General features: G+C 38.0%; 1 protein-coding gene across 1 annotated transcript in view; it reads right to left on the bottom strand.

The window, feature by feature from the left end:
- The window catches only part of LOC149249996 (epoxide hydrolase 1-like), a 215,540-nt gene that overhangs the window by 68,869 nt on the left and 121,123 nt on the right, over positions 1-25,548 (bottom strand). Inside the window, exon 4 of the mRNA XM_089458879.1 lies at positions 3,948-4,189. Coding sequence (XP_089315005.1) covers positions 3,948-4,189 — 242 coding nt within the window. The remainder of the gene's footprint in view (positions 1-3,947; positions 4,190-25,548) is intronic.

Below are 25,548 nucleotides of genomic sequence, written 5' to 3'. Positions count from 1 at the left end.
AGAAGGGCCTACGTCATCCACGCAGAGGCTGCAGGAGTGACGCAGAGGGCCATAGAGGCTATGCAATGCCTCAGACTGCTAACACAGGGGGTTCTAGGCTGACGCTAAGGCCAGATGGGCTAACACTGAGCTTCAGAGTGTGTGGAGAGGGTTTCGTGGGGCAGACTTTCCGAATATATACTTCTGAATAGAGAGGTATTACTACCGGATTATTTTCTCTATCGAGTGAGCCGATTTTGGCACCCAATTGTACTCAGAAAGACTGCAAATAACCCTCAGAATTGCTGCACCGGTTTTCCCAAGTTGGGTTATTCCGGGGACAAGTTGTCCAAAAATAACGGTGTGACTTGTGTGTTTGCTATTTATTTCAGTGGTTGATCTGTAGATGGTTGAGACTGTATTGTGTTTATTTTGATATTTATATGTTTAAATAACTTGTTCGAAATTAACAAGTAGGAGAAATAAATCAGAGAATACAGATAAAATTTCTAATGGGTAATACTTAGAAATTTCAACAAGCATCAACGAAGTCACTGTACTAGCACCGAAATGAGGTTACTGTGGTGATGTGAGAGCATCGAACAAAGGTCACTGTAATAACCTATAATCCTGTGAGAGCATACCGAACTGTTGGGAGGCCTGACATCGTTCATAGAGATCATCTTGATGCCCTATCCGAACTCCCTGAAACAACACTGAAATGTCTGCCCTCATCTGAACTTGAATCACAGAAAAGTTTGCCCTCATCTGAACCCTGTGATCACCGAAAAATGCAAGCTCTGAAATTCTGATCCAAAACTTTTGTGTCATCTCTGAACTTTTGTGGCATCTCTGAAGCCCTACACGAACGTGTCATCTCTGAAACTTCCCTAGAATAATGCGAGTTTTGTGATCTATGTTATGCGAGGAACCGAAGCGGGTATATATAGTGGTTGCCCCATGTAAATAGGCCGACATAATATTGTGAAGAGTTGCGTCTGAATTATTGAGTCGACATGTATATTCATTTATTTGTGTAGGCCGACATGTGATCTTCTTATGGAATACGACTTGATGGAAATCCTTTCAAAAACAAGGAGACTTCGATGGAGTCTTCACAAATTTATTTTGACAATAACCTAAAGCCTACAATGGAGGCTTGACCTATACATTTGACCCAAGCATGAAACCCAAGCTTTAATAAGTCGAATCAATTTAATAATAAAAATTCTTTCTCATTTTTTTCTGACAAATATATTACATTTGACTCAAGTACAATAATGAAGACCGAACCTAATTACATTTTCCAACAAGGGCAAGTTCTCGAAGGATCCAACCCACTCTTGAAAATATTCAAGGAGAACCCGAATGCGTTAAATTCTGAAGTCTGATCTATTTTGAGTTGTCTTGCAAGAGTTCTTTTAAGTTTTAGGCTCTTATTATTGTATCAAAATCAGATTAAAAATTTTATTGTTCACATATTGCATTTCATTTATCAATATTTGGTTATTTCAAAGAGCTCAGTCATGGCTAGTCAAAGAGAAGAGCTTTCTCATGTTCTTTGGCCTAGCCTCTTGTAGATTATTTTGTAACATATTTTGTAGTTTTCCTAAGCTAATATTTGTTGTGTTGTTATAGCAATTTCTAACACGTTCTCTTGCAGTTGTTTGTAGGATTCATCACCAAAAACTACTTACAAGTTTGCATGTAGGACCTTGAGGCTTGAATTTAGTTACTACTTCCACTTTTAGGCCGATTTCTTCTTGGACAAGGCAGTGTTATTCCTGAGGGAAGTCGAGTTCTTTTGGCCATCTCTTTCTCTCTCTTGGTCGTGGCCATAGAGGAGGCTTTTCCTCTCTTCTCCTTTTTCAAAATCTAAATTTTGTTGAACCTATTTGGGACTCAAATTGCAGAAATTTTCAGCTTGGAAAGGTTTATGGTTTGAAGCCAAATTGTTAAGACTTTCCTTGGATTTTATAAAAGACTTCATTGTCTTTTCCTTCTTGTAACAACTAATAAAATTTGAATTTTGAGAGCGTGGATTTTACCCATTGGTATCCCTATCTCTCCACCTTTTGGAGATGCTTGATGGCATGATCTTTGATCAATTTCATTTTCCTGCATCTCATTTAATTGGGGAATTAAAACAATCATGCATTACACTCATTCTGCGTCCTTTTTAGTTTGATTTACTACATGTTCAAACTTTAGATTTTTTCATGCAAGCACTTTTTACTTTATCTTATTTGGCTTGAACATAGTTCCAAGTTTACTTCTTCTTCACCATTAAACACATCTTACATGCATAAAGTATTTGGGTAAATTTTCTCCATAAGTATCATTATATTTCATGTCAAGCAAGTACATTTCAAGTTGAAAATTAATTTTCATTGTTTGGTTAATTTAGTTACATGCCCCAAGCATCACTAAAATTTACCTCCAACTTAAGTTCGTTGAATAGACATTTTAAGGACGATCTACCTCTATTGGCTTCTCACTGTGAGATCCAAATCTTTGGGCGAGGGAGAGGTCGAAGAAACAGAGTTCAATTGCAATCTTGTTTTAGAGCTAACTATTAAAATAAACCAAGAACACTCTTTCATACACTTACTTTACTTGCAAAGTTCTCAAATTTCTTGCTATCTTGATGGTTTAAAGTTTCACATGCAAATCTGATTTCAATAAACACTTTGGATGCAAGCATTGTAATCTCTTAATTTTGCAACAAGTTTAATTTTCTTGTACTTGGAAATTGGCTTACTTTTGTAACTTAATTGCATATTGTCATGAATGATTGATTTCACTTTCAAGAACTATTATTTTGAGTTGCAAACTTAATTGCATGTTGTCATCTTGGTCTAATATTTGAGTTTTTTTATCATCTCATTTACATTCTCATAGGTAGATTACTACTTGTTTCTTTTTGGGTAAGATGGCTTCACATGCTTTGATTCATAAATGTGTTTATCTTAAACGCATTTATAATATCTTGTGCTGACAGTTTCTTGTTTCACTTTTCAATATTACTTTTGTTTTCCATTTGAAAGCATTTCACTTCATTTAAGCAAATACAATTTCATTTTAAAGGGCGATACTTTGAAAGCACTAGTTTTGATAATTTTTATGATTATTTTATGTATTGATGGTTATTGTTCATATCACCTTTTGTTTATAAATCTTAAGAAGTAATCTACTTAACTCTAACAACTCTCCTAGAAAACTCACATCTTTAACTTGGTTTTCCTTTAAAGACCACCCCCCATAGCTAACCTAGGAGATAGCTTAAACGGAGAGAGTTGGGAATAGGTGACAGTCCCTTCCCTTAGTTCCTTGCCACCAACCACACCTTGTGGGGTTAAAGGTTTTTCTCACCAACTGTAGTTAGGTGTAGGCGGCAAGGTGAACAAGACTCTACCTTACAATATTGGTAAATTGATTATGAACATCTTATATTGTTAGCTTTATTTATGTTACTGTTCTACATTTTATCAGTTATGCAATGGACATGCAACAATTCAATATCTATGTGCTTACAATTGAGCTACTAAAGCCTCCCAGCTACCAACACTTTAATAACATAATGTTGGTCACTTTAACACTCAAATGACCCTTATTACAGACTAATGCGATTTTTTTAATTATTGACATTACTGGAGTCCTGATAAGACAACAAGATAAAACTAGAAAAAAAACACAATATTAGTTGAGGAAATGAGCATCAACTCTATTGTGTGATACCCTTGTTCCTAAAATATTTGTATCTATGATTAGTAGTGCAAAAAGGATTACAATATAGTGCCCAAAATGCTTGATTTCTTACCCATATGCTAGATAAATTTAATAGCATAAAAAATCATTTGAAATGGCATACAAAATGTGTAAGATAAACAAACAATTAGTGAACTAAGATATCCATAAATAGAAGTCTGTTTAACAATCTAAGTACAGCTTTAGGATAGAGAACGTACAAATCAAGTGCTCGATAATAGTTAAAACCTCCAGTAAAACCTGTTTTCTCAAATTGCTTGGCAAAGTATTGGATTTCTTCCTCTGTCATCCAAGAAGGAAGAACTGTTGGAGTCTTCAAAACATCTAAAATTCCTTTTTCTGGAGATGCAGAGAACAGGCCTGTCCCAGTTGCCAATAGAAACTTTTTCATAATAGTTTCACAATCAAAACGGCTGAATTCTTCTTCTGCTCTTCCAGGCTCCTAAAACATTCCCAAAAGTCTTTATAATCAATGAAAAAAAGGAATAAACTTGGAAACTAAAAATACAATGAAACAAATTTTATTTAATAATGGATATCACTAAATTAAACTTACCAGAACATAGTCACAAGTTACAACTTCAAACCAAACAACAAAGGCCATAAAATACCTCTGAAGTCTACACATTTTTCTCTAAAGTTATCTACAACTAAAAACTTTACAAACCTTAGGCTTCAATCAAGGTGCAAGTTAACAGACAACATTAGGATTCAACTCAATTGCAAATCTATTAGACTGTAACCAACAGTTCATATGTGAATGTTAGTGCCATCGTAATTCTCTTGGGTTCTGCCAAACTTGAATTTCCATTCTCATTGAAAAACCAAGAGAGAGGATAAGTCAGTAGCCCTAGTTTGATTGATTTATCATTTGGAAAGAGATTCACACCTAAACCTTGTCCATCACTGGTGTCACTTCTTACATTCTTGATGCATGAGAGTCAAGTACTTTGTTAATCAACATAACTTCAAATATCCTTCCCAAGAAGCAAGTTCTGCACTCTGGCATTTGCAACTACTCATTCTCCAATTCCAAGACATTCAAATCTTAATTTAGTTTATCTGTTGGACCATGCTTGCTATCCCAACTAGTGTTTTTAAACTCAGCATACTCAAACTCGGACTTGGTCAAGTTGACTGAATCGATTCCTAACCAAAGTCAACTTGGCTTTCTACTCAGTTCAGGGGGTGGTTTGGTACTAAATCAACCCAACTCGACAAGTCTGTACCTACTTGGTCAAGTTGGTCAGAGGCCCCACCATAGCGCAGTTTTCAAAAAAAATACAATTAAAAAAATGCCTAAGCCCTAATTTCTAGCACCCTAAACCCTACAAAAAGGTTATAAAGAGAAATTTGGAGCAACATTGAAGGGTTGTGATTTAGAGTGAACTTGGAGCTTGTTCGGAAATCCTCTTGGGCTGTTTGCAATGGATTTAGCATCTAAGTGAAGAGGCTACAACCAATCTTCAAGCCCGGAGGTGTCATGGACCGGATTCTTGTTCCCACTGCCCAATCTCATTTCAAGGTTAGTAGTTAAATCTGCCCCTGTTTTTTCTCATGAAATTGCAGATTTGAAATCTATCTTTTAATTTCTGTACTTTCATCCTTTTATAGTTTGAACTATGCATATTCAGATAGGGTTTGCAATGTTATGTACTTAAATTTACAATATTTTTCCATTTAAATTTTACCATAGTCCAAAGAGTTGAAGACCTTGCATGGATCCATGTTGATCTTGTTGATGATGAGATGTATTGCAAATATTGCAAGAAACACACAAGCTAGGAGGGGAGTATTTATAGGTTGAAACAACATTTGGCTCGTATAAGAGGTCAAGTTGACCCATGCAAGACACCATTAGAGGAGATTGAAAAGATTATATTGGAATTGCAAAATGAGTTTGAGAAATTTGAAGAATAGGCAAAAATAGATAAATGTTGAAATACAAAGGATGAAGCAACTTGCCACAATGAGAGAAAATCCTATTGTTGAACTTGAGGGCTCTTCCTCTATCCCTTCTAGCAATGTTAGGGACCCCTTTCATTATGTTCTTCCCCATCCTAAAAGCCATCCTAGAAAGAAGAAGAACATTCCAAGTTATTTTTACATCTTCCCTCACCTCTGTTAGTGCCTTTCAACCAAGTGAAACCCAACCCACCTTAGATAACCACTAAAAGAAGCAATACAAATATGTTGTTTTTGAATATATAGCTAGATGGTGGTACGATGCACATATTCCCTTCAGTGCTACCCGTTCACCTTATTACCAACCTATGTGGGATTTTGTTATTGCTACCTAATACTTGCTACGTTCCACTTAGACGGATGAGAATGCCCCATGGCCTAATGCACAAGGCACTTAACAAATTTTCAAATGATCGGAATTCCAACAGGGCATTTTTTCCCCTTCTTCTCTCTTCTCTTCTACTTTGTTCTCTCAAATTTCATAGCCCCATGGGGGAATTGAAACAAATGAACACTAGCATAACGATTTTATGTAACAGACTTAGCCAATTTGAGACCTAGTTACTAAGTGAGTCCACTCTAGAGTGTTTTTTTCACTAGACTAATTATTTTTACCAATGTTGCACTAATCGTTATCGGGATAATATCAGCGCGAGGAAAAAATCGGAAAAAATCGGTAATAATTGGGAAAAAATCGTTTGGTACAAAAATATTCATTTTTTTTTCAATTTTTTTAATATCTAAACCATCTACAACATAAAATAAATACATTGACACATAAATATGATAAAAAAACTAATATATAAGATGTTTAATATCATTTCTAGTGCTAAAATCACACATAACAATGAATCATGTCCTGAATAGTAAGTCCTGATTCCTGAGTCCCAACTCAGCCTCAAAATATCAACAAAAAAATATAATAATGTATCTCATGAGTCATAATGTCATATACAATGAAATGAACAAAATAACTAAAGTCTAATACTATTGATTTCCTCTGCCCCTCTTGCAAGAAAATGCCATAGCTTTCCCTTTCCCTCTAGATGTAGATGTTGGTGTTGTTGGAGTTGGCAGTGGAGTCTGTTGTGCTCTAGACGCTGAAGAACTAGGAGTAGGAGCTATAGGAGGTAGACCACATCCTCTACTAGTGGCAGGGGTAGCCCGAGCAAGTGGTGTCACCTCCTCCTCCTATTCCTCGGCCTCCTCCTCATGTTCCTCCTCCTCCTCCACTACATCCTACACTAACCAATCATTAGCGGACTCCATGAGAGGCCTCTCGACCTCAACCCTCCATGCAGCAATGGTGTCAATCCCATCCAATGAGATGGCCTCCATATCAGGTGTCCTCTCAAGTTGCCTCACCTACAATCGAAGATTGTAGTAGATGTAGACCATGTCATTAAGTCGCTGGGACTCCAACTTATACAAAGATCATGAAATAATAATTAATAATTATAAAAATATATATATATATAAATATATTGTTTAATGAATTCAAAAATTTATTTGGAAATTTGCAATATTTTAAATTTTTAAGTGTTAACCTGTTGCGCTTCCTGTTGTGTATTTTTTCAAATACACTCCACTTGCGCTCACATCCTGAGGAGCTACATGTTTGGTTGAAGATTCGAATGGCAAGCTTTTGCAAAAGTGGTACCCTGGAACCATACATTCTCCACCATGCATCTACAACAAAATTACAAATAAAAATTTAAATAAACATAAGAAAAAAATGGAATTTGAAGAGACAATGAAATTTGAAACAAAGTTACAAACTAAAAAATACCTGGCATTTTAATCGTCCTATCAGTCACAGCCATGTCAAAGCCAAATGTGCCACCTGCCATCCTATATGTCTCAATTTCTTTAGAGATCTCTGTACATTCTGCTGGAGATCGCACCATCTTCTGGACACAAGATAAGAATCCATTCATGATCTCAACATCAAATACAAACCCACATGCATAAGAAAATGTGGGGTTCAGGAAAATCCCAACAGCATGAATGGGACGATGGAGTGTGTTGTTCCATCACTCATCAATCACTTCCCATAGGAGGAGTTGTCTCTGAAACTCCTCATCTCCCTTATCATCATAGTAGGCCCGAATGGCATCTTTGGCCCTGTCCATGGCCTCATACAAATAGCCCATTGCAAGCTTCTCACCATCAACTAACCGAAAAACCTTTACCAAATGTTCAGTAACGGCGCACACCTCCTGCACTCCCGCCCAGAAGTCTTCCTAGTATGAAACTAGTCCGCATACGGCCTCTCCCTCTGGTTTGCGACTCATTGGCAAAGCACGCCACTCCTCTGAAAGAAACATTCTCTTCACATCCCACATAAAATTCAAGAGGGATTGAAGAGATATGAAACTGGTGGCAAACCATGTAATGGCGGGGCACACTAACTCTTTGTTGTTGGTGAATCTTCTCATCAAGCTAAGCACAGATGTATGGTTATATATAAATTTTGTAATGCTTTTGGATGACTCAACAATATCTTTGACAAAGGGAATTTTCCCTATGTCCTCCAACATCAAATCAATACAGTGTGCAGCACAAGGTGTCCAAAATAAAGTAGGATGCCTATCCATAAGCATCCTGCCAGCAGCAACATAATTTGCAGCATTGTCCGTTATGACTTGGACAACATTTTCTGCACCCACCTCCAAAATAAACACATCTAGCAAATCACATAAAGTTATTGCATCTTTGATTTGTGCAGATGCATCAATAGATTTGCTAGACATAGTCCCCTTGAGACAAATAACCAAGAAGTTTATAAGGGTTCTCCCCTTTTGGTCAATCCAACCATCTGACATCACGTGCACCCTATTTGTGCCCATGATGCCCTAAAATCCTCCAATCTTTTGGTGCAGTCAAGCTTTTCATTTTGAAGAATCCGGCCTCTCATGTCATGATAAGAAGAGATTTTGTACCCTGGGCCAACAGTGGCAATACCATGAAGAGCAGGTTGGAAAAATGGATTATTCCTTACAATGTTGAAAGGAATATCACTCCAAAGGAGAAATTTTGCCAGCAACATGTCAGCTTGTTCCTTCTCAGTTTTTTTTAGCATTGAACTAATAGATGGCTGTGAACCAGGTGTGGTTCGAGGAACAAAAAATGATGAGGCAGCTACCGGATTGGTTGATGCTGCAGTAGAACCAGTGGCACTTGCTTGTTCAGCTGACTTTTTTAGTTGCCTCTTCATTTCTTCTTTGGCCTCTCTATTGTGGTCTAAATTTTCCAATGCTTTTATGGCTCGATTTGTATTTTTGCAAGGCCCTACATCAAATCCAGGGATTTTTGCAAGGTGATACTTCAATCTGTACACCCCCCCGGACATATGGTGCCCACACAACTTGCAAGTCAAGTTTAGTCTATCATTCAGAGCATTAGGTTCACCAAATTCCCAGAAAGGGTCCAATTTCCTTGGCATGTTTGATTTTGAACTTTGAAGTTGAAAACTTGAATGGTGTTTCGGTGAACCTATGGGAAAATAAGGATTACAATTTAGTATTTACAAGTTACAAACTTACAATTTAGTATTTTACTATTTACATTGTACAAAAACTAAAAAAAATTACATACAATTTAAGAAACCCCATTCCAAACCCAACCAAAAAAACTAAAAAAACAATACATTGGACAAATGTCAAAAACCCCATTCCAAACCCAACCAAAAAAACTAAAAAAAAATTACATTGGACAAATGTCAAAAACCCCATTCCAAACCCAACCAAAAACATTGAAAAAAAACAAAAACAAAGTTACAAAACAATGAAAACAAAAAACATTGGTGCCCATACCGTTTTTATGGAGATAATTTGTCTCCTCCTTAGCTCACTCTTCGATTTTCTCCTCCAGGTAGTTGATTTAGCTCCAAAATGGCAAAATCTCCAAGCCTCCAACACTCCATGTCTCCAAACCCCACCGCGCCCTCTCCTATCCAAATGAAATTAAAAAAATCACGTTTTTTCCCTTTAAACACACGCTACCCGAGCCTCCCGCAGTAATTACCGAAAAATCACGCAAAAAAAGTCCCGATTACTACGCGCGATTTTATCTTTTCTTTGAAATTATCGCGATTATACGATAATATCGCGATTAGTGCAACACTGATTTTTACTCTTTAGAGACAAATAAATAGTCAAGTTTTTTCACTCATATACCTCAAATGATGGAGTGTGACTTATAATCAAGCCTTGAGTGCGTCATAATTACTGATTTTCTAGCACAGTCAACGCTAGAGTAGTTTTTCACAATTGATAACTACTTCTAATGATATTTCTTTACACTTCAATCATCAAGTAGTTATACATGAAAAACTTCAATCATTCAATTCATCAATAGAGCAATATAGAGATCACAGTGGATAGTAAACAATAGACAACAGACACCAAGAATTAGGCTCATAGCCAGGGCAAATTCCACAAGGGGAAAAACCAACCAGACTTTTTCCTTATAACAGAGAAATTTTGTCCATCAAATAGTACATCAAGAATATTTCAATAATATCCAAATCTAGCCTCAATAAAGTCTCAATCAAAACCAGTCAACGGGAGAGAGAGAAGTCAACTTTTGGTCAACAATATAAGTCTGCACAGTGAGGCCAAATTTCGGCCCTGAGGTGGCTTAACAAACAGGGTGAAATTCGGTCCTGAGGTGGCTGAACAGCTAGGCCGAAATTTGGTCCTGAGGTAGCCACAGAAAGTCAACACACCAGTCAACAAACTTCGGTCAAATCCAAAGTCAACAAATTCGGTCAATGTTGGTCAATGTCCTAATGTAAGGGTGAAATCACAGTCAACAAGAGTCAATGAACTTCCAAAGTATTCAACCTTCCAAGATGATCCGAATAGAAGTCAAAGAGATGCCAAAGATGCCCAAGTCAAACACAGTGAACGCAGCTCTAAGAAGAAGGTCAATGCAAATCAAAAGAAGCCTTTTTGTCCTTCGCACGTGTGGTGTCTCTCTCTGAAATTGCAAATTGAAGATGCTTGAGTTGATGCCCCAAATGAGTCTAATAAATGCCCTATTTATATGAGTGTGAGGAGGGCTAATTAGCCCTAGTGGGGCTGACTTGTAGAGTGTGAGGGCTGACTTGTGGAATCAAGAATTATGAATTTTCTCCATGGTTTTCCAATGAAAAATATTGACTATAGCTACTTAAATTTCCAACACTCCCTCTTAGCTAGGGATGTAGTTTTTCATTCTCTCTCAAAACCAATCTTTTCGACTAGTTCATAGGTCTCACAACTCAGCCTAAGGAAGAGATCACAATCCAAGTCTCTCTCTATCAAGATCAATCTCCCCGACCAAATCATATGTCTCACAAGACATAGCCTAAGGGAGACATCATCAGTCTCATCATAAGGAAAGATACATAGTATCCATTTCATCTCAAAGCATCTCCCCGACCACAAGGTCTCACAACACACAACTTAAGGTAGGAATCATTAAAACATCTCCTAGACCACAAGGTCTCACAAAACACAACCTACAAAAGGGATCAATAGTACATGTGCTAGACCATAAGGTCTCACAGCACACAACCTACAAGAGGGATCATTAATACAATACATCTCCCCGACCACAAGGTCTCATACCACACAACCTACGGGAGGAATCACCAATACATCTCCCAGACCACAAGGTCTCACAACACACAGCCTACGGGAGATGGTCCATAATATGATGCTATGTAATCAGTGCTCCCTCTCTCTCAAAGAGGGGTTCTCAATGACTCCAAGTTGTTCTCTGAAATAGCCAAACTTCATCTGGGACAACAACTTTGTCAACACATCAGCAACATGTTCATCAATAGGAACGTATTCGAGCCTCACAGCTCCTCTTTGGCCAATATTCCAGATGTAGTGATATTTGATCTCGATGTGTTTTGATTTGTCATGGAACACAAGGTTCTCATCAAGCCTTACACAGCTTTGATTATCACAATATATGATGGTTGGCTCCAACACTTGATCAAACAAATCAGAGAACAACTTCCGAAACCATATAGCTTCACAACAAGTTGAACTAGCAGCAATGTATTAAGCCTCAACTGTACTCAGAGCGACAAAGATCTACTTTCTACTAGACCATGAAACAATAGAGAAGCCCAAGCTAAAACAATATCCAAAGGTGCTCTTTCTATCATCAGAGTTACCAGCCCAATCAACATCAGAGAAACCATACAGTTGTCATTCTCCATCACAAGCATACATCAGACCATACTCAATGGTACCTCGCAAGTATCTCAGCATGTGTTTAGTTGCAACCCAATGTACATGACAAGGCTCAACCAAGAATTGGATCAATGTATTCACGGCATAACAAATGTCAGGCCCGATGTTCATGAGATAATTCAGCAATCCAATCAATTTGCAATACTTACTTGGATCAATCAAATCAGAATCACTATAACAAATCTTCTTCAAATTTGTTACCATTGGAGTGTCCATGGACTTACAGCCCATCATAGAAAATCTCTGAAGAATCGAAATAACGTGCTTGCCTTGGCCTCCAAAGATCCCATTATATTTTTGCTAAATTTCCAATCCCAAATAGTAATGCATGAGGCCAAGATCATTCATCTTGAATTTGGAAACCAACTCCTTCTTACACTTGACAATCAGAACTTCAACCCTGTTAGAAACAAATCATCTACATACAATGGCAATATCAAGGATTCGCCTTCAACAACTTTGAAATACAAGTTCGGATCAACATCGCTCTTCTTGAAGCCAAGATTCAACAACTAACCACAATACGGGAGTACCATGAACAAGGGACCTGCTTCAGGCCATACAGGGCCTTCTTCAATTTACAAACATGTGTCTTTCTATCATGGGCATCAAAACCTTGAGGTTGTTCAATATAGACTTCTTCAACGAACCCATTCAGAAAAGCATCTTTGACATCCATTTGATGTAATTTCCAACCTACAATAGATGAAAGAGAAATAACATATCTAATAGATGCATACCTGGCAATGGGAGCAAAGGTGTCTAAATATTCTTCTCCCTCTTTCTGGGAGAATCCATAAGCCACAAATCTAGCCTTGTATTTTTCAACACTTCCATCAACAGCATGCTTTATCTTATAGATCCACTTTGAGGACACAAGGGACTTTCCTTCAGGCCTTGGCACGATTTCCCAAACATCATTCTTCAATATGGATTGATATTCTTCAATCATTGCATCTTTCCATACTTGATCTTCAACAACCTCTTCATAGGAGGATGGCTCGAACTCAATGATCTTGCACATCAAGGTTGTATAACCAGAATACTTCTTTGGCTTCTTGCTTTCCCTGAAGGTTCCACTAGCAACAACATGTCCTTCAGCTTCCTCTAGTGCCTTTTCTAGCCAAGCAGGTCTCTTTCTAGACTCAGGTATAGGAGCTTTTGGAGATTCAACAGGTTCATGATCAATGGATTCTTCATGAGGGGCTTGATTCATTGGTTCAAGTTCTTTAGACTTTGATTCCACATTTTTTGGAGCCACCTGTATTTCATCATCAGAGTCCAAGTGTGAACCCTTGGACTTCCAAAATGCAGCATCCTCATCAAAAATAACATCCCTACAAGTCTCAATATATCGTTGCCCTGGAATGTAGACCCTAAAGGCCTTTGAATTTTCAATGTAGCCAACAAAAGTACCCTTCTTCCCAAATGGTTCCAATTTTTTTCTTTTCTCTTTAGGCATATGAACAAAAACAGGACAACCAAAGATTCCTTTCATCAGCAGAGTCCAAGTGTGAACCCTTGGACTTCCAAAATGCAAAATCCTCATAACAAATAACATCCCTGCAAGTCTCAATATATCGTTGCCCTAGAATGTAGACCCTAAAGGCCTTTGAATTTTCACTGTAGCCAACAAAAGTACCCTTCTTCCTGAATGGTTCCAATTTTGTTCTTTTCTCTTTGGGCATATGAACAAAAACAGGACAACCAAAGATTCTTAAATGTTCAACATTTGGTCTCTCACCTGTAAAGACTTCTTTGGGAGTCTTATAATCCAAAATTCGATGTGGGCATCGGTTTTGAACGTAGACAACAATTCTTGCAACTTCTCCCCAAAGAAACATAGACAACTCTTGATCATGAAGCATAGCCTTAACAGCTTCCATAATGGTCATGTTCTTTCTTTCAACAATTCCATTTTGTTCGGGGTAGTAGGGAACTATCAGCTCCCTCTTAATTCTATCATCCCTGTAGAAATCAATCAATTCAATGGATACATATTCAGCACCATTATTGGACCTTAGAGTCTTGATTCTTCTCACTATAGAACTTTCAACCTTTGCTTTGAATTCATGAAACTTCTCAAATACTTGATCCTTGGTTTTTAAAAGATATATCCATGTTTTGTGAGAATAATCATCAATGACAGATGCATAATACAAGCATCCACCCAAAATGTTATCAAGCATGGGCCCACAGATATCAAAATGTACAAGGTCCCACAGATATCAAAATGTACATAGACAACTCTTGATCATGAAGCATAGCCTTAACAGCTTCCATAATGGTCATGTTCTTTCTTTCAGCAATTCCATTTTGTTCGGGGTAGTAGGGAACTATTAGCTCCCTCTTAATTCTATCATCCCTGTAGAAATCAATCAATTCATTGGATACATATTCAGCACCATTATTGGACCTTAGAGTCTTGATTCTTCTCACTATAGAACTTTCAACCTTTGCTTTGAATTCAAGAAACTTCTCAAATAATTGATCCTTGGTTTTTAAAAGATATATCCATGTTTTGTGAGAAGAATCATCAATGAAAGATGCATAATACAAGCATCCACCCAAAGTGTTATCAAGCATGGGCCCATAGATATCAAAATGTACAAGGTCCAATATTCCTTTGGATCTATTGTTACTGCTAGTGCTTCTTCTTTTAACAGTTTTCCCAAGGGCACATCCTCTGCATACTCCATCACGGTCTGTCTTAAGTTCAGGTACACCTTTAAAAAAATTATTCAATATATCCAAAGCTTTATGATGCACATGAGCATACCTTCAATGCCATATCTCACAAAGTTTAGTAGTGTAGTATTGAGGGATTGGATTTAGTGACTAAGGAGACAATATAGTCCAAGATGATCCGAACAGAAGTCAAACAAATGCCAAAGATGCCCAAGTCAAACACAGTGACGCAGCTCTAAGAAGAAGGTCAATGCAGATCAAAAGAAGCATTTTTGTCCTTCGCATGTGTGGTGTCTCTCTCTGAAATTGCAGATTGAAGATGCTTGAGTTGATGCCCCAAATGAGTCCAATCGATGCCCTATTTATATGAGTGTGAGGAGGGCTAATTAGCCCTAGAGGGGCCGACTTGTAGAGTGTGAGGGCCAACTTGTGCAATCAAGAATTATGAATTTTCTCCATGGTTTTCCAATGAAAAATATCGATTGTAGCTACTTAAATTTCCAACACTCCCTCTTAGCTAGGCATGTAGTTTTCATTCTCTCTCAAAATGAATCTTTCCGAACAGTTCATAGGTCTCACAACTCACAGCCTAAGGAAGATCTCACAATCCAAGTCTCTCTCTCTGTCAAGATCAATCTCCTCGACCAAATCATATGTCTCCCTAACCAAATTATTCAATATATCCAAAGCTTTATGATGCACATGAGCGTACCTTTGATGCCATATCTCACCAAGTTTAGTAGTGTTGTGTAGAGGGATTGGATTGAGTGACTAAGGAGACAATATAGTCCTCCAATTCGTACCCCAATGACTTTAGCAGTTTCAAATCAAATGAAATCTATGACAAGTTGGTAGAATTGTTTTCTGTAAGTACTGTGGGAGAATTTATATCTTTGAGAACCGAGTTATACAAGATGAAGGTATTAAAGGAAGAAGGGATAGCCTCATATCTTATGAGGGTGTCTCAAACTCTCAAATAAGAGACCAAATACAAGAGTTAGGGGAAATAATGTCCGATAGAGAAATGACCAATGTCATGCTCAATGCACTTCCTAAGGAATGAGGAAACTTTGTATCAAGTATCTATGGAAAGAAGGAAGCCACTCCATTCAGTGAACTTTGGTCATTATGTAAGATTGAAGAAACCAAGTTGAAGGCAAAGAGCGATGTCGGATCAAGGGAACAAGTTCAAACATATGCTGCCATCGCCAAGAGACAAAAAAAGTTAGGAAAGTTTGGTCCTAAGAAAAAGAAGAACGATATGTCAAACATACAATGCTATGGATGTAACGAATTTGGGCACTTTAAAACGAATTGTCCCAAACTCACGAAGGACAACAAGAAGAGAAAGGAAAGAAATGAAGCCCATGTTACCGAAGAAGTGGAAGAATCAGAAAAGAAGAAATCAAAGAAAGAGGAAGATCTCTACTATGATTGAGATAATCTCCTTCACTTAGTTCTTTTCAGTTTTATATAAGATAGCATTCATGATGGGAAGCATCACTAACATCAAGATGCATTAGAGTTGAAATAGAGATGACATTGTCATAGAAGCTTGGAAAGAAAGTTGAAGTAGAAGTCTACATAGTTGTAGCAGTCATCATGACAAAAAGAAAGTAGTTCATGGCATCTCCATTGGAAGAATATGACAACCAAGTTAGCAATATATATGGTTGGAAGAAAGTCATCTAGCATGATAGAAGATAAAGAACGGTCATCATACATCATCATTTGAAAGGAGCACTTGCAGAATGAGGATCATCAAGATCCTCCACTAGAATCTTTATAAGAAGGTTCACTTGGCAGAAGCAAGTGTCTCATTGATAGTCTTCGGTCCACCTTGTGTGGATCCACTGCTAAGGTATGGTGATGAAGATGTGCATCATGTTGAAGTTGTTTGAAGTACTTTCTAAACAAGAAGAGGAAGTTTGCTAAAAGGAAGTCTAGATGACCAAAAGAAAGAAACGTGTGTATATATTTAATAGGTAAAGTCATGTCATCATATAGTTGTAGATAGCTTGGCTGAATTGCTCTATCTTATTAGCATGATCGAAGATGACGGAGCCCTTCCATTAGAATGATGAATGAAGGCATGTAGACAATGTGCCTTGAAATATTCTACATATTGATAAGATGAAATCAACATAATATGACCTCGTGTGGATTATGAGGTGGTTGAAAATCATGGTTTCTATGTTGAGATGATCTCAAAGGAAGCAATATGTGAAGAAAAGAAGAAGAGTTCGTGAAAGATGCAACTATAGTCACGTAAGATAAGTGATCAACATCTGATAATGAGAAGTATTAGCTATGACATCTCCATGGAGAAGGTATGAAGAATATGATAAAGTTTGAAAAAAAGGAGACCCTTAATAATCAATGTCTTGGAGATGAAGTCATACATGTGCAGGACGTTGATGTTGCATGAAGTTGATGTCATTACGAAAAGCCATCATGAAAAGGTAATTTTGATTTTTGAAAACATATGGTTGGGTTGAAACAGGGATACCGAAAGGGAATTGTAGATGTCACCTACAACTAGAACTCATGTGATTGGATGGAAGATCCTAAAAGAAACATGACTTGGAAGAGGTAGTTATATGAAGAAAAACCCAGATGTGGACTAATAAATTACTTTTCGATGAAAAGAGGGATGACACAACTATTGATTCAACACTGTGGTTCGTTGAAGGGAAAGTGATGAAGAAAATGGTCGATGCCCAACAAAAAAAAAATGATCTAGAAGATGAAGGCTCCAAGATGAAGAAGTTGAAGTTCATGACATCGAAAGGATGAGCCCTACAAGCAGCAGATAATACCATCATCTCCACCAAAGAGCAGAGAGTTGTTGTTGGAAACAAGTCCCTAGTTAAGAGGGAGCTTGGACAAGTCCCTCGTTAAGAGGGAGCTTAAGTAGATTTCTTTTTATAGGAATGAGTATATCCTCCCTAGTTGAGAGGGAGAAATAGACACATCATTCTTGTCTTCATGTTATGAAGAAAGAAAAGAGGATTGGGTAAGCATTTGAGACCGATTCCGATATTCTTTGAGGATGTGGTAGGGCATCCAATAGGCAAGAGTAGTCGAAGAGGAAATTCCTTGAGGATATGTTATTCCAAGATAGGAATTGTCCTAAAAGAACATACCCTCTGAACAACTGGGTGGAGTATGTGCCTTGAGAGACAATGATGATGGTGTCTATCAGTCATTTGTCTCGCAAGAAATGTGCTCTGATCTTGTGGAAAGATAGAGATGTTAGTCAAGGCCTTGCTATGTGACAATGTTGGTTGGTATAATGATATGCACTAAGTTAAGCTAAAATAATAGCTTATGAGATGACTTACCAATTTGACTCTCCTTATGAGAATTCTTCAGTTTGAGAATGTCCACATACCTTCTATGAATTATCAATACCTCCCTAGTTAAGGAGTGTTGAAATGTGTAACTCGATCTTCATAATGACAAATGTAATCATGATTTTATATTTGATGAAAAGAGAAAAAGAATTTTTATTATTATTATTTTGTAGCATGGGTTTCATGTTCAAGGTTATTTGATTTATAGCTCAAGCACCCATTAATTGCTTCTAGGGCTTGTCATTAAGTCAACAAGTCAATTGAGTCATTGTCATGTATGAAAGACCCTTTTGGCCATGTTGTATATTGTAAAGAAAAAATTATTTGAGTCAAAATTAGAGTCAAAGACCCTCCAAGACCTTGTCAACGTGCAAGCAACAAGTCGACCAGTCAAACAGTGAAGTCGGCCTCCTAGAGATGGCATGTTGGCCTAATAAGACTCTCTAGAAGCCTATAAATAAGAGGGAAATTGACCACATTTGAGACCATCCAAGCAACTCACAAGAAGTTCGATCAAGTGAAGATGAGGAGACCCAGCTCCAGTGAAGAAGAAGAAAATTCTAACGAAGAAGAATCCAAGTTTTGGAACTGTTTTTGGGCCATCATTCTCACACATGTGAAAGAGAAGTAGGTCACTTTGGAGTTGCAAGAAGTTCAGATTGCAGTCATCACTAAGAGTTCAATTTTGGGTTAAAATAAGTTTCCTTTGCAAGCCAAAATTTCAAGAAGTCATCTCAAGCGAAGGAGAGAAGAGGGCAAAATCACCATAAAAAATCTCACACGAGCCATCTCGGGTTTTTGCAACAAGGGCCGTGTTGACCACTAGAGTGGCACCTGATGATTATATGAAGACTCCATGCCCAAGGATGATCCAGAGGACATTTGTACCATCAGATATCGTCAATCAACAAAGTTTTTTAACTCTACTTCTATCTTATCATCATCTTTCTTGTACCCAGATTCCACACCCTACGGGGAATTGTAATAAGTGATACTAGTAATGATGAGTTTTGAGGGTGTAACAGGCCTAGGATGTTGGGACTCGATCAGCAAACGAGTACACCTTGGAGTGTTTTTTTTCTTTGGTTAATTATCCCTTCTTTTTCAGAGGCAGATAATTTTTTAGGTTTTTTCACTGTTTTACCCCAAAGCCGGAGTGAGGGTTTGAAGGTTGAGCCCCTGACACATCTTAGTGTCTACAGTTGATGTATATTACCATACTAGATCACACAAAAAATTTCATGGAATTTGGTTAGGTTTAGGCAGTCATTTTTTAATTTTTTAGATTTCCTGTAGGTCAAAAATTGCAAATAAAATTATATTTAAATTGTAATAAGTGTAGTCTAGAGAAGTTGTATGGGGTATGAGTAATCAAAATTACACCTCTCACCCTCAACTTTCTACTATAACACACTTTGAGGGGTTAATAATGTGTTTTGGACCCTCAAAACCCACTTTTCCTAAGTTTAGTGGGAAATCTGGCAATTAATTAAGCTAGAAATTAAATAAATGAAGAAAAATAAATATCCACACATGCTAAATGTTGTAAAAATGAGGTGGAAAATTATGAGGGAGTAAAAGTGAAGTCTCAAAGTGATGTCGACTCCTAAAATCAAGGAAAAGACATGTGCTCAAATAAAATCGAATCTCTGGAATTAAATGAAAAAGCTGCTTGGAAATTCGAATTTGTGAAGTTAATGCACATTTGGGAGGATTTGGGAGAATATTTGGTGGAGATCTTTGTGGGAAATTGTTCCCACATGGGTTACCACCCATATACACTTGTCATTCCACCATAAAATTCGAATTTGGCACATAAGAGAAGAACAAAATGGTTTCCATTTGCCAGAATTCGATTTTTACACTTGGCATTGGAGCTCCATTCAAAAAAATCGAATTTCTCTTTGGGATTGTCACCTCATGCCACTTGTTTAATCACTTCTACATTGGGATTGGCTCCAATGCCATTTTTCATTGTCATTCTTTATTGGGATTTTCTCCCAACTCTCTATATAATAGAGCCATGGGCTCTTACATTGTATAATATTGTTACTAGCTATTGTGCTTGCGGAAACGTTGCTGCCTTGTACACTTTCAGAAATATCAATAAAGACTTTGGGGTTTCATTCATGAGGTGTTGCTCATTTTCGAGTGTGATGAATTGTTGAGCATTGGTATAATTCATTTTACTCATGCTTTGATCTAATTTGTTTCCATATGCTCTTGTAGATTTATTAATGTAGAGCTATCTTGCATTGACACTCGACTTAGAAGTATGCTCTAGGTATAAAATGCTCTAGTTGGTTTTAAATAAATCTCTAGAGTTTCTTATCATTGTTTATAGCTAAATCTATATGGAACTAATTCTTGATTGAAGTTTTGTAGAGGGAACATCTTGTTGGGATTACAGAATCAAGAGTGAGGGGAAGTCTTTGGAGAGACCAACCCACTCTTGATACATTCTTTAAGGAGCTCCCATTTGTTCTTTGAACCTTCATAGCCTTATCTTACAAAGTGGTTTTGCAAGGATTTCGGCACATAGCTTGTGCACAAGCCGAGAACTTTTAAATTTAAATCTCTTTTAAAAAAACATTATACTTCATTTCTTTCATTTGCTATCTAAGAGCTTGAAGATGGCTAAGAAAAGACGAGAGTTTACTCTCACTCTTTAGCTTAGCCTGTTGTAAATTATAATTGTACATATACACTTTATCTTGTTGATTTTTCCATTAATACTTAACTTATTTTGCAGCGATTATTTGGATTGTTTGCTAACTCTTGTGTGGCAGATTTTGAAGAGCAACTTCCTGCAACATCTAACAAGTGTTTGAAGGACCTTTGGCAAGTGTTGGGGGTTCGATTTCCAAGGATGTCGTGAACACTTTTGAGGCTTATTTTGGCCAAGTCGAATTCACTAGAGGGCTTCCCATTTTCCTGTTTAAGCTGTGGGCATTTGGAAGAAACTCACACCTTGTTTCCCTTGCATAAGTTTTGCGAGATCTTGTCACTACCTTCTCAAGAAAAGAGGTCTAGTGTCCAAGTTTCAAGCAATTATTGTGAGGACTCTCCTTAAAGTATAGTTGAGAATTTTAAAGGGCCCTCTTCTCATTGTAATATTAATAAAAGATCTAACTTGCTTGTGGGAGCTTGGGATTTCTCCCATGGTATCCTATCTCCCCATTTAGAGGGAGGCTTCTCTTGGGTGGATTGACATTTGCATGGTTTAAGCTTTCATACTTCATTCACTTACATGCATGCTTTAATTAGGAATTAACACAACCTCACTATCACATTTCATTAAGTTAAAGTTTGTTACAATTTCATTTGAGCTTTGCATTTTCTTTTTCATTGTTGCTTGGAGCTACAAGCTTACACTTTACTTTGGACAATTCATCCTTTACATGCAAGCATTTTATATTCTTAACAAACTTTGATTTGTTTCCATTTACCTTGGTAAATTGTTTCATGAGCACTTGAATACATGCTTCAATTTTATGCTACATTGTTATTTTGAATATTGGAGCAATTTATTGTCATTGTCTATTTGAAACAAATTTTACTTTCAAGCAAATTACTTGTATCATTTTAATTCATTGATGAAACACATGCAACACTTGTAAGCTAATTTTATTCCTCCAATTGAAGTTATAATTGCAACTTATGTTGAACACTATTTCATTTTCAAGCGTTGCAAATCAATCTCTTTGAAGCATTTGCATGTATCAATATTTTAATTTGGGAAATTAACACAATTTGCATTTCATCTAGGCATTTAGTGTAGGAAGGCCCCAAGCCTCGTTAAAATTTTACTTCCAACATAAGTTGGTTGAAGTAGACATCTTAGGGATCCTCTACTCCTCTATTGACTCCTCACTGTGAGATCCATATCATTGGGAAAAAGTGAGGTCTGAGGATTGAAGAGTTAAACTGTAATTTTGTTGTAGAGCTAATTAATAAAATTAACCAAGAGCACTTTCCATTACATTTACTTTACTTATCTCTTGATGGTTTGAGTTTTCATATGCAAAGTCTATTCCAAAAGCAAGTATTGTAATCATTTCAAACAAGTGTTTTCTTTTCATGTTTCAAGTCTAATTGCATATTGATGTCTTGGTTTAGCACTTCCTTTCTTTTACATTTCCAAGTTAATTACTAATTTTTGGGTTTTGGCAAGATATGTTTCACATGTTTTGCTTTATAAAGTTGATTATCTCAAAAGCATTTTGTATCTTACATATCTTGTGCTAACAATTCTTATTTACATTTCAAGGTTACTTTGTTTTCTCTTTTGACAGCATTGCATTTTACTTTGAGCAAATATATCTTTAAATTGTTGAACAAATTCCTTGTAAGGCACTGGTTTTATGGTTTTTAATCATATTAGATTGACATTGCTATTTCAAGTCGCTCACTTAATATTTGCCCATAAATCCTTAAAAGTAATCCATTTTCACTATAACACTCTCCTAGAAACTCACATCTTTTAACTTAACTTTTCATTAGGGACCACCCCCCCTAGCTAACCTAGGAGATAGCTCAAACGGAGAGAGTCGGGATTAGTGTGACAGCCCCTTCTCTAAGTTCCCTGCCACCAACCACACCTTGTGGTGTTGAAGGCTTTTCTCACTGACTTGTAGGTAGGTGTAGGCGGCAGGGTCAACAGGCCGATAATTGCAAGTCGAAGTTGTAGTCCCAAAGTTGTAAGTCCAAAGTCTAGGTCGGAGGAGCAATTGCAATTGCTACAAGGCAAGGTTGACTTGGTCTTGGAGGACTCTTGTTCAAGGGTCATAGGTCTTGGAATTCGTCATTTGAAGTTTTGTAAGAAGAGAAGAGTTCTTGTGGGTTTTCCTCTCAAGAGGAGAGGTTTTGGCCCTGTATTATAGGCTATATCTTGTGTCTTCTTGTCTCATTGTTCTTCATTGTTTGGTAACTGTTTGATGATCAAGAACACTAATAATAAACAAGTGAAAGAAGAAGTTAGTCAAGTTAATTAAAATACATCACAAGCACTTATGAAAGAAAGAGAAATTACCCTAATCTAGTTGCCCTAGATTTCTCAACAATTTATGTTGGTTCACTATGGTATTATCAAACATTTTGGGTGCAAGGTTGTAATGTTCCAAACTAGGGAAAATAGTGCTATGCAAAGCGGACAATAAAAATAACACCATAAAATTAAATCAGACCATCAGGCCACAAAATTGACAACCAAACTGCATTGTTTACTCATTTTATTAAAAGGGAAGAGGTGTACAGCAAAGTGCTGGAATGTGTGCACCTAGGCTTGCTCTAGGCAAGCTACTGAAAGCCCAAAATGAACAATGGAACACCCTCCTCAAATTTGTTGGTAATCCGGCCCAAGAGTTGGGTTGTTACTGCCCAGAAAGGTGTTGCTACCTGAAATGATTTGTTGTTAGAGCCTTCCCTGTTGCTCAGAAAATTCTGGGAAATTAATCCCAGCCTCTACGCAAGAAACCCAGAATAACCCATGAAAGAATTGGCCAAATGTTGACTTCGGAATTTTGGCCCAAATTCCCCTTAACTCCTCTAGCTCGTCACTAAGTTAGTGCCCTTGTTTGACTCCTCAGATATGCCTAGAAAATTCTATAAAATTAGGAGTGTGATCCTTGCCCAAAACCCCAAAAAACACAGAAAGGGTTTCCCTTGGTTCCAACCTTCAAAAATTGACCCTTCACAGCGTGGCCCTCCAATTTCGAGTTCTGTTGCTGTGATTGATCATGTCAATCTCTGCTTTCCCAACTCCAACAATCCTCCTCAAATGGCCCTCCAAATGATCTCCCAACTCCCCAGCTCCAAACTCCCCCGGATGGTGTTGCCCCAAAAAGTCTCACTCTAATGACTGCATAGTCATGGAGGAGATGACGCAGTCTTGCGTGTGATGAAATGAGAGTTGCGTGTAGGATGGCCCTCTTGTCTGTAGCTACCCATTATACTCCTGAAAATGATGAAAGGATGCTCCTATCTCCCCAACTTCCCGGAGTGCCTCACATTGTGACTAATCAATCCTCACATTGATGTAACTCCCCCTGCTGCTGGTACTCGACTTACAACTATTGTAACTCATATCCCTATTGCTGCTATGAACTGAGATAAAGAAGAAATCCCTCCTAGGGCTGGCACTCAAAGTCCACCGAAGCAAGGGTTGAGATCTCCGCTCGGAGACACTCGTGTGCTAAACAGCGCAGTATCCCAGCTAAGCAGCTCGAGCAACTAAGATTGAGTTCAATATGTCAAAAGATAAGATTTTGAAACTAGGAGAGCTGCCTGCCTTATATAGATTTCGTGGAGCACTTTTCCCTCCATTTTCCCTCCATCATTGGTCCCTCACTTAACCATCGATTTCTAATCCATGCAAATCAAACTAGGGAATGTGTATTCTCTTAGTGTGGGTGGCCCCCACGTACAAATTAACCACATTGAAATAACTTCTACTAACTCTAGCCTCCAAATAAAATCGAATGGGTCCCATCACCTCCAAAATCAGCCCAAAAATGTAGAAATTAATCTTGCTCCAAAATAATTTAGGACGGGACATTACAATCCTCCACTCCCAAATGTTGCTTGTCCCCAAGTAACTTCAGTGTTGGATGCTCAAGTATGCGCTCGCCCTTCCAAGTAGCATCCCCATCCGACAAGCTCCTCCAATGCACCAAAAATTGCTTGTCCTCAAGAAATGCCTGAGCAAGCATCCTCTCTAACTGTTGCTCCCCACTGTCACTGCAAAATGTGCCCGGGTCCTAGATGTGCCACTAAACCGTCCGTGACCTCGGCACTGTCCTGATATGAAGGAATCCTTCAATACCCGGATCCTAGGCCATCTTGTCCAACATGAAGCTCCACTCGCTCCACTCACTATCCTGCCCGGTACAAGTACTAGAAGTCCCCTGCTCCATCAGTGACTCGCTAAAGCGCAATGGAAGATTTGTATGGTCTCCCCTTCTAGTAGCCAGCGCATCCCTAAAGGTTATTGAGTTGTGAAGAGATGTGATGCCCCAGTTCCCTACTAGTCCCTGAGTGGTGGCACCATGCTGACGTTGTGCTACTCTGACTATGACATACTTCCCATCATGCACAGACAGTATCCTCCTCTCTTGGAACTCAATGGTGGAATACTGATCGAGGCGAAACACATCCTGCCTGGGCATCTCCATGGCGCCAGGGCCTACCCATCCAAATATAACCTTGAACCTGTGTAGCAACAGAGAATATTTGCCTCCCCATACGATGAAACCCTCTGTGAACCCCCATGTGTCATCGCAAGAGCGAACTATATCACTCTCTACCACAACCCCGCTCATCACGAGTGATCTATCAATCAACTGAATCCATGCATCCCATAGCCAAACCTGCTACAGCATAGCCCTGACAACCGATGGAATCCCTTTGGCCCTCAACTCTAGTCCCTGCACGCCATCCATATATAGGCTCCATACATAATGAACTCATCTGAGGCATGCTAAATTGTCTTGTGCCTGCCACTGTGTAGTACTGATGACCACTGGAAACCACGTGTGCCA

Source organism: Pinus tabuliformis, chromosome 7, assembly GCF_031772625.1.
Source record: "Pinus tabuliformis cultivar Carrire ecotype Pingquan chromosome 7, CPIR1, whole genome shotgun sequence".
Classification (NCBI taxonomy): Eukaryota; Viridiplantae; Streptophyta; class Pinopsida; order Pinales; family Pinaceae; genus Pinus; species Pinus tabuliformis.
The sequence above is the reverse complement of the archived record's forward strand: the minus strand, read 5'-3'. Positions and strand labels throughout refer to the sequence as shown.